The sequence below is a fragment of the Pan paniscus genome, chromosome 20 (assembly GCF_029289425.2).
Source record: "Pan paniscus chromosome 20, NHGRI_mPanPan1-v2.0_pri, whole genome shotgun sequence".
NCBI classification, from domain to species: domain Eukaryota; kingdom Metazoa; phylum Chordata; class Mammalia; order Primates; family Hominidae; genus Pan; species Pan paniscus.
In genome coordinates, this window is record NC_073269.2 from 10,797,751 (window position 1) to 10,813,899 (window position 16,149).

Here is a 16,149-nt window from a genome sequence, read left to right on the forward strand (position 1 = left end):
AAAAAAAAAAAAAAAAAAAAAAAATCACTCACTAGGGAAGCGCCCACTGTTTGGTGAAATGGAGGGTGCCCCATTCATGAATTGCAAATAAAGATCAATTTGAGCTAAAAAAAAAAAATCACTCAAGGACAGGCACAGTGGCTCATGCCTGTATTCCCAACACTTTGGGAGGCCAAGGTCTGAGCATTGCTTGAGCCCAGGAGTTTGAGACCAGCCTGGGCAACATAGCAAGCCCTGTCTCTTAAAAAAAATAAATTTATTTATTTGAGATGGAGTTTCACTCTTGTCGTCCAGGCTGCAGTGCAATGGCGTGATCTCGGCTCACTGCAACCTCCACCTCCCTGGTTCAAGCGATTCTCCTGCCTCAGCCTCCCAAGTAGCTGGGATTACAGGCACACACCACCATGCCCTGCTAATTTCTGTATTTTTAGTAGAGACAGGGTTTCACCATGTTGCCCAGGCTGGTCTTGAACTCCTGACGTCAGGTGATTCACCCGCCTCGGCCTCCTAAAGTGCTGGGATTACAGGCATGAGCCACTGTGCCTGGACTAAATTATCCATTAACTAATTTATTTATTGACACGAGTCTCACTCTCTTACCCCAGGCTGGACGGCAATGGCATGATTTCGGCTCACTGTAACTTCTGCCTCCCGGGTTTAAGTGATTCTCATGCCTCAGCCTCTTGAGTAGCTGGGACTACATGCGTGCGCCACCATGCCCAGCTAATTTTTGTATTTTTAGTAGAGATGGGGTTTCCCCATATTGCCCAAACTGCTCTTGAACTCCTGACGTCAAGTGATCCACCCACCTTGGCCTCCCGAAGTGCTAGGATGACAGGTGTGAGCCACCGCGCCTGGTCAAAACAATAAATTTTTGTTTGTTTGTTTGTTTGTTTTTTGAGACGGAGTCACTGTGTCACCCAGGCTGGAGTGCAGTGGCCCAATCTCAGCTCACTGCAAGCTCCACCTCCCGGGTTCACGCCATTCTCCTGCCTCAGCCTCCTGAGTAGCTGGGACTACAGGTGCCCGCCACCATGCCCGGCTAATTTTTTTGTATTTTTAGTAGAGATGGGGTTTCACCATTTTAGCCAGGATGGTCTCGATCTCCTGACTTTGTGATCCGCCCGCCTTGGCCTCCCAAAGTGCTGGGACCGTGCCCGGCCCAAAACAATACATTTTTAAAAGTTAGCTGGTACTGCAGGAAAAAGGCATATAATAAAAATTAACCAAGAAAAATTTTAAAAGAAAAAATGTAGCTGGGCATGGTGGCATGAATCTATAGTTCCAGCTACCTGGAGGCTGAAGTGAGAGGATTTCTTGAGCCCAGGAAGTCGAGGCTGCAGTGAGCCGTGACTGCACCACTGCTCTCCAGCTGGGAAGACAGAGCAAGACCCTGTCTCAACCAGGCGCGGTGGCTCATACCTGTAATCCCAGCACTTTGGAGGCCAAGACGGGTGGATCACAAGGTCAGGAGTTCGAGACCAGCCTGGCCAACGTGGTGAAACCTCTTCTCTACTGAAAATACAGAAATTATCCGGGCGTGATGGTAGGCGCCTATAATCCCAGCTACTCGGGAGGCTGAGGCAGTAGAATCGCTTGAACCCGGGAGGTGGAGGTTGCGGTGAGCCGAAATCGTGCTACTGCACTCTAGCCTGGGCAATAGACCCAGACTCAGTTGAAAAAAAAAAAAGGCTGGGTGCAGTGGCTCACGCCTGTAATCCCAACACTTTAGGAGGCCAAGGCAGGTGAATCACTTGAGGTCAGGAGTTCACGACCAGCCTGGCCAACATGGCGAAACCCCATTTCTACTAAAAGTACAAACAAACAAACAAAAAATCAAAATTAGCTGGGCATGGTGGCATGCACCTGTAATCCCCAGCTACTCGGGAGGCTGAGGCAGGAGAATCGCTTGAACCAGGGAGGTGGAGGTTGCAGTGAGCTGAGCTCACACCATTGCACTCCAGCCTGGGCAACAGAGTGAGACTCTGTCTCAAGAAAAAAAAAATGGCTAGGTGTGGTGGCTCATGCCTGTACTCCCAGCACTTTGGGAGGCCGGATCACCTGAGGCCAGGAGTTCGAGACCAGCCTGGCCAACATATAGTGAAACCCCGTCTCTACTAAAAAATACAAAAATTAGCTGGGCATGATGGTGCACACCTGCAATCCCAGCTACTTGGGAAGCTGAGGAAAGAGAATCGCTTCAACCCCGGACGCGGAGGTTGCAGTGAGCTGAGATTGTGCCACTGCACTCCAGCCTGGGCAACAGAGTGAGACTCCATCTCTTTAAAAAACAAAAACAAACCAAAAAAATCACTCAACAGAATTAGCTAGTATTTATTTCCTTTGTCACCCCGTGAAGCCACTTCCTCACCCGAAAAATGAAGGGGACGCCAGTACCTGCCTCATAACATGGTGATGATTAAGGTACAAGCCCAGCACTGGCATGCCTCCTTTTCAGAAGCAGGTTTTTGTTTTGTTTTGTTTTGCTTTGTTTGAGGAGTCTCACTCTGTCACCCAGGCTGGAGTGCCATGGCACCATCTTGGCTCACTGCAGCCTCTGCCTCCCGGGTTCAAGTGATTTTTGTGCCTTAGCCTCTCGAGTAGCTGGGATTACAGGCGTGCACCACCACGCCAGGCTAATTTTTGTATTTTTAGTGGAGACAGGGTTTCACCATGTTGGCCAGGCTGGTCTTGAACTCCTGACCTCAGGTGATCTGCCCGCCTCAGCCTCTCAGAGTGCTAGGATTACAGGCATGAGCCACTGCGCCCAGCCTAGTTTTTGGATTTTTAGTAGAGACAGGGTTTCACCATGTTGGCCAGGCTGGTCTTGAACTCCTGACCTCAGGTGGTCCATCTACTTTGGCCTCCCAAAGTGTTGGGATTAGAGGCGTGAGCCACCGCACCCAGTGAGGAAGCAGTTTCTTTAGAGCATTGTAGCAGACTCAGAATCCAGGGCGCCAAGCAGGGTATAGTCACCCTGTCTTCACCTAAAGTCCAGATGGAGGAATAGAACTTGACAGGGAGAGCCGCCTTAGAAACTGATCTCCCCATGGTGATTCGGCGGGGAAAGAAGGGCTCCCGGGTGCTGAATTCACCCTCTCCCTTCCCAGGGCATCATCCCAGATATGGTCAGTGACAACATGTTGTCCCGCCCGGAGAGCCGGGGCTTCCTCATCGATGGCTTTCCCCCGGGAGGTGAAGCAGGCCATGGAGTTTGAGCGCATCGTGAGTGGCCCTGAAGTGTGGGTGTGGGTGTGTGTGTGTCTGTGTGCATGTGTGGAGGTGTGAGGCCATCCCTCCCCGCCCACCTTGGATAAGGCTGCACAGACTAGAGATAAGAAAGGCTGAGATACAAGGAGAGAGGAGATGCTGAGAGGGAAATGGAGTTTTTTTGTTATTTATTTATTTATTTATTTATTTATTTATTTTTTAGGCAGAGTCTCCTTCTGTCGCCCAGGCTGGAGTGCAATGGTGCAATCTTGGTTCACCACAACCTCTGCCTCCTGGGTTCAAGCGATCCTCGTGCCTCAGCCTCCTGAGTAGCTGGGACTACAGTAGGCACCCGCCACCACGCAGGGCTAATTTTTGTATTTTTAGTAGAGATGGGGTTTCATCATGTTGGCCACACTGGTCTTGAACTCCTGACCTCAAGTGATTTGCCTGCCTCGGCCTCCTAAAGTACTGAGATTACGGGCGTGAGCCACCATGCCGGCTTGTTTTTTTTTGGGTGTTGAGGACAGGGTCTCACTCTGTTGCCCAGTCTGGAGTGCTGTGGTGCGATCATAGCTCACTGCAGCATTAACCTCCTCCCACTTCAGCCCCCCAAGTACCTAATTTTTTTTTTTTTCTTTAAGACAGAGTCTCTCTCTCTTGCCCAGGCTGGAGTGCAATGGCATGATCTCGGCTCACTGCAACCTCTGCCTCCCGGGTTCAAGCGATTCTCCTGCCTTAGCCCCTGAGTAGTTGGGATTACAGGTGCCTGCCACCACACCCGGCTAATTTTTTTTTTTTTTTTTTGTATTTTTAGTAGAGACAGGGGTTTCTCCATGTTGGCCAGGCTGGTCTCGAACTCCTGACCTCAGGTGATCCACCCACCTCGGCCTCCCAAAGTGCTCGGATTATAGACATGAGCCACCGTGCCCAGCCAAGTACCTTTTTTGTTTGTTTGTTTGTAGACATAGGTTTCCTCTATGTTGCTCAGGCTGGTTTCTAACTCCTGGCCTCAAGCAATCCCCCCACTTCAACCTCCCAATGTGCCGGGAGTATGGGCATGAGACCCTGCACCTGCCTGGGAAACAGAGTGTTCTATTATCAAGGGAAAGTCAGGGTGTTGGAAGTTTCTAGAACCCAGATGAGGAGCTAGGGAGCTCTCTGAGGGCAGGGAGGAAGTCATTTCAGTATCTTCCTGCCCAGTTCCTGGCATGTGGTGGGTGAACCATTTGCCCACTGAATAGCGTGTGGGTTTAGCATCCTCCCTGGGCCATAGAGAGAGATTCGTGTTGTTCATTCATCTGTTTATGCAACCACCTGTCCCCGAAGTGTTCTTAGAGAAAGCCCTGCCCTCGGGGCTGGGGATACAGAGTTTACAAGATGCCGACATCAGAGTGAGAAAGAGAGGCACGGAGTCATGCAAAACAAAGACATTTCTGGGCTGGGCGCAGTGGCTCATGCCTGTAATCCCAGCATTTTGGGAGTCCGAGGTGGGTGGATCACCTGAGGTCGGGAGTTTGAGACCAGCCTGGCGAACATGGTGAAACCCCCTCTCTACTAAAAATACAAAAAAAATTAGCCAGGCACGGTGGTGCGCGCCTGTAATCCCAGCTACTGGGGAGGCTGAGGTACGAGGATCACTTGAACCCGGGAGGTGGAGGTTGCAGTGAGCTGAGATTGCGTCACTGCACTCCAGCTTGGTGACAGATGGAGACTCTGTCTCAAAACAAACAAACAAATAAAACCTACAAAGATATTTATAATAGCAGTTAAGTGCGGCGAAGAATAGAAAACAGAATGACATTTGGGAGGAACGAGAGTGTGCTCTTTTGGGCTGGGTGGGCTGGATGGTGGCCTCCCTGACGTGGATACACTGGGGCCCTGAGTGGAGGATGAGGAGCTGGTGCTGGGAAGGTTGGAGGGAATTTCTTCAGGTGATTTTCACACTTCCGCGTGGCTTTTGTGTGAGCAGCTGTCTGAACACGTGAACAGTGATGATACTGTGGACTGAAAAAGGAGGGATCTTTTTGATTCCGTTTGGAAACAGTTAAGCAGGAAAAGAGAGGCCGGGTGCAAGTGGCTCACACCTGTAATCCCAGGACTTTGGGAGGCCAAGGAGGGCAGATCGCTTGAGCCCAGGAGTGCGAGACCAGCCTGGGCAACATAACAAGACCTCTGTGTCTACAAAAAAAATTTTAAAATGAGCCAGGCGTGGTGGTGCATGCCTGTAGTCCCAGCTATTTAGGAGGCTGAGGTGGGAGAATCACTTGAGCCCAGGAAGTCAATGCTACAGTGAGATATAATTACACCACTGCACTCCAGCCTGGGTGACAGAGCAAGACCCTGTCTCTAAACAAACAAACAAAACATAAAAAAACAGGAAGGAAAAGAGAAGAGAAACTGTCCGTCAGGCTACAGACCTTGAGGCTTCTCTGAGGCTTGTTGGATTCCACTTAAAATACCTTTCGATTCCAGACCAGCCTGACCAACATGGAGAAATCCTAACTCTACTAAAAATACAAAATTAGCCAGGCATGGTGGCGCATGCCTGAAATCCCAGCTACTTGGGAGACTGAGGCAGGAGAATGGCTTGAACCCGGGAGGCAGAGGTTGCAGTGAGCCAAGACTGCACCCTTGCACTCCAGCCTGGGCAACAAGAGCGAAACTCCGTCTCAAAAAAAAAAAAAAACCTTTTGAAGAAGCACTTTGATGGAATCAAAGGTCATGGGCGCCAGGGCAGCTGTTCCCACATGCAGGTGGGGGCCCTGCCCTTTGTTCACACCTACATTCAAGGAATTCTGTTGGGCTCATAATTCGTTGTGATGGGGTTAAAGGACAAATCTCAGGCCCCCGCCTCAGGACTGGGAGTTCTCCGAGGGCAAAGGTCGGGCTCATTCATTTCTATGCCTGCCCCAGCCTCAGGCCAGTGCCCGGAAGAAAGCAGGTCCCCAGCTCCACCAGTGGCTTCTAGGTCTCAGAACAGAGGCTACAGACCGTGGCATGGGCCCCTTTGGGTCCACCAAAGTGTTCGGTTTGGACTTTACAGCATTTTGCATTTTCCTTTTTGGGTTCACGGCCAACATTCGACAACAGGGAGCTTCCACATCAAAACTCCCAGCTTCTCTTGAAAACCGACTGACTTGGCAACGCAGGGCCTGCACGTCCCCATGGCAACAGCTGCGTGAACGCTTCCTGAGCTTTTATTGAGCCCAGCACTGTTCTCAACACTCTGCATGGGTGAACTCATCTTCCGGAACGTTCCAGGCATTAGCATCCCGATGTTTTGCAGAGCGATCGGGGAGCTGCAATAGGGTCACACAATGTAGGTGGGGAAGGCAGGGCAGAAGCCCAGGCAACCCCCTCCTTGAGCCCATATTTTTTAACTTTTTATTTTAGTATAGAGATGGGGGCCAGACGTGGTGGCTCACGCCTGTAATCCCAGCGCTTTGGGAGGCCCAGGTGGGTGGATCACCTGAGGTCAGGAGTTTGAGACCAGCCTGGTGTGATGGCCAACATGGTGAAACCTCGTCTCTACTAAAATACAAAAATTAGCCGGGCGTGGTGGTGAGCGCCTGTAATCCCAGCTACTCCGGAGGCTAAGGCAGGAGAATCACTTGAACCCGGGAGGCAGAGGTTGTAGCGAGCTGAGATCGCACCACTGCACTCCAGCCTGGGCGACAGAGCGAGACTCCCTCTCAAAAAAATAAAAATAAAAATTAGCTGGGCTTGGTGGCGCGAGCCTGTAATCCCAGCTACTCAGGAGGCTGAAGCAGGAGAATCTCTTGAACCTGGGAGGCGGAGGTTGCAGTGAGCAGAGATCGCATCACTGCACTCCAGCCTGGGTGACAGAGCAAGACTCTGTCTCAAAAAATAAATAAATAAATAAATAAATAGGGTCTTGCTGTGTTGCCCAGGCTGGTCCTGAACTCCTGGCCTCAAGCTCCCACCCCAGCCTCCCAAAGTTCTGGGATTACAGGCGTGAGCCACCACGCCCAGCCTCCAAGGCCCCAATTTTAATTCCTTTACTGTGCAATTGACTTTGTCATGGTCACTCCTACAGGCATTTGAGTCTGCAGTGGCCCTGCCTTAGAGTCTGTCCAGAGGTTCCTAGTAGCACAGCATCCCTGGAGCCTGAAACACAGACCATGCCTAGCCCCATCTGGGACCCCAGCTGGCTCATGCGTCTTTGTTTGGTGCATTTTGGTGAACCAGGTCTGGCTTGATGGTGGATCCCCAGGATGGAGATCTCTATGCACAAGAACACAATGTGCAGGAAGGGTGTGATGATTCCCCTTATGATTCCCACTGTCCTGTATACTCCAGACACCATGGGGGGCCGTCCTGGGTCAACCCACTGAAATCCATGGGAAGCCAAGGTTGGACACAGCCTCAGCATTCCAGGGAGACTCTCGCCCCTATTTTACAGATGGGGAAACCAAGGCCCAAGGAGGAAGGGTTGCCTCCTCTTAATTTTTAGGGCCGGGTGAGGTGGCTCATGCCTGTAATCCCAGCATTTTGGGAGGCAGACGCGGGTGGATTGCTTGAGCCCAGGAGTTCCAGACCAGCCTGGGCAACACGACAAAACCCCATCTGTACAAAAAAAAACAAAAAACAAAATACAAAAAAATTAGCTAGGTGCAGTGGCAAGCACCTGTGGTCCCAGCTACTAGGGAGGCTGAGGTGGGAGAACTGCTTGAGAACCAGGAGCGTTCAGTGAGCTGAGAATGCACCACAGCACTCCAGCCAGAGCGACAGGAGTGAAACCCTGTTTCAAAATAAATAAATAAATAAAATAAGTGTTCTTTGTTTTGTTTTTTTTTTTCTGAGAGAAGTCTCGCTCTTGCCCCCAGGTCTGAGTGCAATGGCTTGATCTCGGCTCACTGCAACCTCCGCCTCCCGGGTTCAAACAATTCTTCTGCCTCTGCCTCCCAAGTAGCTGGGATTAATGCACCTGCCACCACGCCTGGCTAATTTTTGTATTTTTTGTAGAGATGGGGCTTCACCATGTTGGGCAGGCTGTTCTCGAACTCCTGACCTCAGGTGATCTGCCCGTCTCGGCCTCCCAAAGTGCTGGGATTACAAGTGTGAGCCGCCGTGCCCAGCCATAAAGTATGTATTTTTTAAAACCTTTTTATTAATTATAGACTCACAAGGAAATGCTGAGATAGTAGAAAGGTCTCATATGCCCTTCGCCCAGCTCCCCCACAATGAGGATGTCTTTTTTTTTTTTTTTTTTTGAGACAGATTCTCACTCTGTCACCCAGGCTGGAGTGCAGTGGTGTGATCTTGGCTCACTGCAAGCTCCGCCTCCTGGGTTCACGCCATTCTGCTGCCTCAGCCTCCCCAGCAGCTGGGACTACAGACACCCGCCACCACACCTGGCTAATTTTTTTGTATTTTTAGTAGAGACGGGGTTTCACCGTGTTAGCCAGGATGGTCTTGATCTCCTGACCTCGTGATCTGCCCGCCTCGGCCTCCCAAAGTGCTGGGATTACAGGTGTGAGCCACCGCGCCCGGCCTTTTCTTTTTTTTTTTAAATGGAGTCGCACCCTGTCGCCCAGGTTGGAGTGCAGTGGTGCGATCTCAGCTCACTGCAACCTCCGCCTACCGAGTTCAAGCGATTCTCCTGCCTCAGTCTCCCGAGTAGCTGGGACTACAGGCATGTGCCACCATGCCTGGCTAATTTTTGTATTTTAGTAGAGAGGGGGTTTCGCCATGTTGGCCAGGATGGTCTCAAACTGACCTCAGGTGATCCACCCGCCTTGGCCTCCCAAAGTGCTGGGATTACAGGCGTGAGCCACCGTGCCTGGCCGTGGTCGAATGCTTCTTGTTTTCTGGTACAAGACTTTAAACTCCCGCTTTATTTTTATTTTTTATTTTTTTTTGTCACCCAGGCTGGAGTGCAATGGCACCATCTCAGCTCACCGCAACTTCTGCCTCCGAGGTTCAAGCAATTCTCCTGCCTCAGCCTCCTGAGTAGCTGAGATTACAGGCGCCCACCATCATGCCTGGCTAAATTTTATATTTTTAGTACAGATGGGGTTTCACCATGTTGGCCAGGCTGGTCTCGAACTCCTGACCTCAGGTGATCCACCCACCTTGGCCTCTTAAAGTGCTTGGATTACAGGTGTGAGCCACCATGCCCGGCCTAAACTCCCACTTTTTACATTTCTTGCTCAGTCCTGGAATGGGTCTTTTCCAGAAGCCCTTTTCGTGGTGCAAAATTAGGGTTCAAAGAATACTCGTTGCTATTGGGTTGTCATCGTTTCTGGATCTTCCCAGTGAACAGAGCTAAGAAACACATACTCTTGAAAGAGAAAAAGAAATCACAAGTTCATTCTGATATTTCACGTTCACGTGACACTTACAGTGTTGTTCCTTCCCTTTTCTCTTTCCCTAAAAATTTTGGTTCTTAATACCACTAACATACTCATTTGCATCATACCATTAGATACCAAATAGTTTGAAAACAATATGCCAACATTAACTACTAAGAATAAAACTATATGTGTTGAAACATCGCTATGTACCCTATACACATGTACAATTATTGGGTCAAAACAATAAAAAAATAAAATTAGAAAAGGAAGTTTAAGATTTCTTTATAGCTCTCATTTTCCTTTATTATTATTATTTATTTATTTTAGTTTTCTTTTTTGAGACAGAGTCTTGTCCTTTGTCCAGGCTGGAGTGCAGTGGCATGATCTTGGCTCACTGCAACCTCTGCCTCCCAGGTTCAAGCGATCTCTGGATAATTTTTGTATTTTTAATAGAAATGGAATTTCGTCATGTTGGCCAGGCTGGTCTCAAACTCCTGACCTCAGGTGATCCACCCGCCTTGGCCTCCCAAAGTGCTGGGATTACAGGCGTGAGCCACCGTGCTTGGCCTCGTTTTCCTTTAATATGTAGGTCCTCTGTATCCATGGGGGATTGGTTCCAGGATCTGTCTCAGATACCAAAATCCATGGATGCTGAAGTTTTTTTGTTTGTTTGTTTTTGAGACAGAGTCTCGCTCTGTCGCCAGGCTGGAGTGTAGTGGCGTGATCTCTTCTCACTACAACCTCCGCATCCCGGGTTCAAGCAATTCTCCTGCCTCAGCCTCCTGAGTAGCTGGGATTATAAGCATGTGGCACCATGCCCGGCTAATTTTGTATTTTTAGTAGAGACAGGGTTTCTCCATGTTGGCCAGGCTGGTCTTGAACTCCTGACCTCAGGCGATCCACCCACCTCGGCCTCCCAAAGTGCTGGGATTACAGGCGTGAGGCACCACACCTGGCTGCTCACATTTCTGATATACAATAACACAGTAGTGGCCAGGTACGGTAATCACACCTGTAATCCCAGCACTTTGGGAGGCCGAAGTGGGAGCTCAGGAGTTTGAGGCCGGCCTGGGCAACATAGTGAGACCCCATCTCTAAATAAATTACATATTCAAAGAGTTAAATAATAAAATAGCATAGTATTTGCATAGAACCTATGATCACCCTCTCATATACTGTAAGTCATGTCTAGATTACTTGTAATACCTAAAACAATGTAAATGTTATGTAAATAGTTGTTATAGTGTATTGCTTAGGGAATAATGACAAGGAAAAAATTCTGGGCTGGGCAAGGTGGCCCACGCCTGTGGTCCCAGCTACTCAGAAGAGTGAGGTGAGATCGCTTGAGCCCAGGAGTTCGAGGCTACAGTGAGCTATGATTGCGCCACTGTACTTCAGCAAGACCCTGTCTCAAACAAATAAAAAAAAGAATTTTATTTTGGACATTGTGAGGTATGGGGAAAAAAACCAGACCCTGTCTTAAAAAAAAAAAAAAAAGTCTATACATGTTCAATACAGAGGCAACTTGTTTTCCAAATATTTTCTTTTCTTTTTTCTTTTTTGAGACAGAATTTCCCTTTTGTTGCCCAGGCTGGAGCGCAATGGCGCGATCTTGGCTCACTACAACCTCCGCCTCCCGGGTTCAAGCGATTCTCCTGCCTCAGCATCCCGAGTAGCTGAGATTACTACCACACCCGGCTAATTTTTTGTGTTTTTAGTAGAGATGGGGTTTCACCATGTTGGCCAGGCTGGTCTCGAACTCCTGGCCTCAAGTCATCTGCCCACCTTGTCCTCCCAAAGTGCTGAGATTACAAGCGTGAGCTACTGCGCCCGGCATCCAAATATTTTCAGTCTGAGGTTAGTTGAATTCACAGATGCAGGACTCACGCATATGGAGGACCAACTCTATCCCACTATAGATGCACCATAATAAAAATACAGGATTGGCCAGGCAACCCTACATAATGAAACCTAACTGAAACAAATGACCCAACTACGTATCTATTTCATTCCTTAATTACACAGAAAATATATATATATATCTTTTTATATGGAGTCTTGCTCTGTCACTCAGGCTGGAGTGCAATGGCATGATCTCGGCTCACTGCAACCTCCGCCTCCTGGGTTCAAGCGATTCTCCTGCCTCAGCCTCCCAAGTAGCTGGGATTAAAGGCACGCACCACCACGCCCAGCTAATTTTGTATTTTTAGTAGAGATGGGGTTTCACCATGTTGGTTAGGCTGGTCTTGAACTCCTGACCTCAAGTGATCTGCCCATCTTGGCCTCCCAAAGTGCTGGGATTACAGGCGTGAGCCACCGTGCCCAGTCAGAAAATAATTATTTCAAATGACCTTGTATCCTTTTTTTTTCCCGCACTCAGAAGGCTGAGGTGGGAGGATCACTTGAGTTGGGTAGTTCAAGGCCCCAGTGAGCTATGGTCACGCCACTGCACTCTATCTAGCCTGGGTGACAAAAGTAGACCCTGTCTGAAAAAAACCCAAAAACCCATAACCAGCATTCACAAGAGGTTTGGGCACAGATACAACAATGGTTAGACCTGGCTGTCTGGGGATTCCTCATGCTATTCCTCTTCTGTGTGCGTTTGCAGTATTTCATCACATCAACTTCTTTTCTCTGTTGTCCAGACTGGAGTGCAGTGGTGTCATCTTGGCTCACTGAAATCTCTGCTTCCTGGGTCAAGCGATTCTCCTGCTTCAGTCTCCTGAGTAGCTGGGTCTACAGGCGTGCACCACCATGCCAGGCTAATTTTTATATTTTTAATAGAGACGGGGTTTCACCATGTTGGCCAGGCTGGTCTCAAACTCGTGACCTCAAACGATCTGCCCGCCTCGGCCTCCCTAAGTGCTGGGATGACAAGCCTGAGCCACCATGCCAGCCCGTTTTTTTGTTTTTTTAACTTTGCCATATATCCATCCAGAATATCTCACATCAGTGTCAAGAGATATTCCTTGTTTCTTTTTTACAGCTGTGTAGTATTCCATTGTGTGGCCACACCATTGTATATTCAGCTAATCTCCTATGGGCAATAAATTACTTTCAATCCTTTGCCACTACAGACAATGCCACATTAAATAATAACCTTTGCATGTCATTTCACCTTTTTGCTAGTATCCTTGAAATAGATTAGGAGTGGAATTGCTGCATTAAAGAGAAATGCATAATTTTGCTAGCCATCACCAGATTCCTCTTCATTTTACATTTACAGTGAGACCTACAGAACATGCTGCCAAGGTTTTGGATTTTTGTCAACCTGTGTAGGTGAGAAGTGGTATTTCAGTGTGGTTGTAATGAGCATTTCTCTGGCTACAATTGAGTTTTAATATCTTTTGCAAAGTTTAAGGGCCAAGCTGGGCACAGGGACACATACCTGTAGTCCTAGCTATTCAGGAGGCTGAGGTGGGAGATCGCTTGAGCCCAGGAGTTCAGGGCTGCAGTGAGCTATGATCTTGCCACTACACTCCAGCCCAGGCAACAGAGTGAGACCCTGTCTCTAAAAATACAAAAAGTTTGAAAGGTGTTTTGTTGTCTTCTTCAGTAAACTTTCTCTCTCTCTCTCTCTCTCTCTATATTTTTTTTTCTGACAGGTTGTTGGCTTTTTCCTTTCTTCTTTTCTTTTCTTTTTTTTTTGAGGCAGAGTCTTGCTCTGTTGCCCAGGCTGGAGTGCAGTGGTGTGATCTCTGCTCACTGCAACCTCTGCCTCCCGGGTTCAAGCGATTCTCCTGCTTCAGCCTCCCGAGTTGCTGGGACTATAGGCGTAAACCACCACGCCCGGCTAATTTTCGTATTTTTAGTAGAGATGGGGTTTCACTATGTTGGCTAGGTTGGGCTGGAACTCCTCACCTCAAGTGATCCACCCACCTCAGCCTCCCAAAGTGCTGGGATTACAGGCGTACGCCACCATGCTCGGCCATTGCATCACATTTGGATCACATTACAAGTATAAACTAGTTTGGGAAGACTCAGCTCCTTTATAATGTTGAGTCTTTCTATCCAAGAATATATATCTGATCCTTTTGTGCAAGTATCCTTTTGAGTCACTTAAGAATATTTTACTTTTTAGGCCAGGCGCGGTGGCTCATGCCTGTAATCCCAGCACTTTGGGAGGCTGAGGTGGGCAGATCACCTGAGGTCAGGAGTTCGAGACTACCCTGGCCAACATGGCGAAACCCTGTTCCTACTAAAAATACAAAAATTAGCTGGGTGTGGTGGTGGCTGCCTGTAATCCCAGCTACTTGGGAAGCTGAGGCAGGAGAATTGCTTGAATCTGGGAGACGGAGGTTGCGGTGAGCCGAGATCGCGCCACTGCACTCCAGCCTGGGTGACAGAGCAAGACTCTGTTTCAAGGAAAAAAAAAAAAAAAAGAGGAGGAAAAAAGTATTAGAACCATATTTGCTTGCAGTGTGCATGCCTCATAGCTTTCGAAGGAGACACAGGAGCAGGTAACTAGGCTGCCTCCAGGGAGAGTGACCCTGGGTGGTTGGAGATGGCGAGATGCTTCACTGTGTGTGTGTGTGTTTGGCAGTGAATGTCCTGTCCTCTCTCTCCAAAAAGTAAATACGTAAAACTTGAGCTAGAAAAATAAAACAAGGTCGGGCATGGTGGCTCACGCCTATAATCCCAGCACTCTGGGAGGCCAAGACGGGAGGATCACCTGAGGTTAGGAGTTCGAGACTAGCCTGACCAACATGGCAAAACCCCGTCTCTACTAAAAGTACAAAAATCAGCTGGGTGTGGTGGTGTGCACCTGTAATGCCAGCTACTTGGGAGGCTGAGGCAGGAGAATCGCTTAAACCTGGGAGGAGGTGGTTGCCGTGAGCGGAGATCGTGCTATTGCACTCCAGCCTGTGCGACAGAGTGGGACTCCATCTGAATAAATAAATAAATAAATAAATAAATAAATAAATAAATAAATAAAACAGACCAGGGCGGCCTGATTATTCCTTACCTGCCTAAATAAATAAATAAATAAATAAATAAATAAAACAGACCAGGGTGGCCTGATTATTTCTTACCTGCCCATGTAATCCTCGATACCTGGTTTCTGGGGAAGCCGGGGTTCTGGGGCCACTGTGCCTGGTCCCTCCACACCCAGCCCCCTTGTTCGGGTTCCTAGGTGGGCCGGGCCCCCAGTGTCCTCATCGTGTTTGACTGCTCCATGGAGACGATGCTCCGACGAGTGCTACACTGGGGCCAGGTGGAGCACCGGGCACACGACTCGGAGCTGGCCATCCACCAGCGCTTGGACACGCACTATACCTTGTGTGAGCTGGTCTTGACCTTCTACCAGCGCAATAACCTGCTCCAAAACGTAGGTGCTCCCCGCTTCTGGCTCACTGCACCCCAACCCCTAGGGAACAAGTCTGGCTTTAACAGTCCAGGGTCACCCGGGCCTGGTCCTCGCTTTCCTACCAGGTAACCTGGGGGATTCCCATTCCCCCAGGAAATGCCCTGAGAACCCAGCCTTGGCTCACGTGGGAAGGCAATGGGACACTGGTGGGGCCTCCCTGCACGCCCTCACACAGCAGTCAGCAACACAAGCTTTCCTGACCCTGTCCCCTCTCCCTTCACGTGCATGCCTCTGGGATTTTCCCAAGGTCTGAGTGGGAGAGGGTGGTGTCCCTGCCGTGGGGCCCAGACCTGACCCCTGCGGCTCCCCTTTCTCTAGATCCCGGCAGAGGAAGCACCAGAGAACATCTTTGCCAAATGCTGCTCTGTCATTGAAGAGTCTGCAGTGAGACACAGGGGCTGGGGGTGGGCCTTGCCCCTCACCGGAACCCATGCAGTACGTGGGAAGGGTGCGTATCTAGGAGGTGAGACCTCCAGAAAGGGGGACCGATGCCCCCTGTGATTCCAGAGCAACAGGTTCCCTTTCCCGGGGTCTGTTTCCCCACCAGGCAGGTTGGCCAGGGGCCACCAAGGAACATGCCCCACTGGGCCAGGTGCCTGGCACACCTGCATGGGTCAGGGGACTGTAAACAGCGCCCCCTAGAGGCCACAGCTGTTACTGGCTCCTGCCGGGGCTATCACCAGGCCCATGAGCCCAGGACATCTGAGATGAAGCGAGTTTTAAATGCTGGCATTCAGCCACAACCTCAGAGACCCTGCAGCTGCATGCGGGGCTGCAAGACACCTGCCCAGGTCCAAACAGCTTGGGTGGTCCCTCAGTGCCCTCTCCCACCTCACATCCGGTCCCATCACCCACCGAGCACTGACGCGGGCCTGGCTCCCACCTCAGGGCTCTGAACGTTAACAGGCCAGAGGACCTCCTGTAGCAACAGCCCGTCCATGGGAACGCCGGTCCCTGAGGCCCTCCTGAGCACCTTGCTCCCCAAGGTGCTGGAGGGAAACTGGGTAGGGGAAGACAGCAGTGCTGGGCTCAGCCAGCCTCCCCTTCCCACATCGGAAGGGGAAAGTCTTGGGGGGCCACACCCCACTCTAATTGGCTGAGACTTGCTCAACTTGTTTCCTCTCACAAACACAACTGCGGCCAGCACGCAGTCTTTTTTAAACAAAAAGCACTTTATTTAACAAAAAAAAAAAGGGGGGGTGGCAGGGTTAGGAAAGCACATTGAGCCTGAAGAAAACTATTTTCTCTTAT

General features: G+C 49.7%; 1 protein-coding gene across 1 annotated transcript; it reads left to right on the top strand.

Moving 5' to 3' along the window:
* The first annotated feature begins 12,823 nt into the window (after nucleotides 1-12,823).
* Nucleotides 12,824-15,748, top strand: LOC100981094 (adenylate kinase isoenzyme 1). Its single transcript, XM_055104063.2, has 2 exons — nucleotides 12,824-14,859; nucleotides 15,217-15,748. Exons 1-2 carry the CDS (start codon nucleotides 14,707-14,709, stop codon nucleotides 15,397-15,399), a joined length of 336 nt encoding a protein of 111 aa, XP_054960038.1. The 5' UTR covers nucleotides 12,824-14,706; the 3' UTR covers nucleotides 15,400-15,748.
* Nucleotides 15,749-16,149: the final 401 nt, after the last annotated feature.

Excerpts from the sequence above, each read along its gene's own strand:
- LOC100981094 (XM_055104063.2), top strand. The coding sequence starts at position 14,707 with ATGGAGACGATGCTCCGACGAGTGCTACACTGGGGCCAGGTGGAGCAC. Across the intron at positions 14,860-15,216 it reads GCAATAACCTGCTCCAAAAC|ATCCCGGCAGAGGAAGCACC; the intron begins GTAGGTGCTCCC and ends CCCTTTCTCTAG.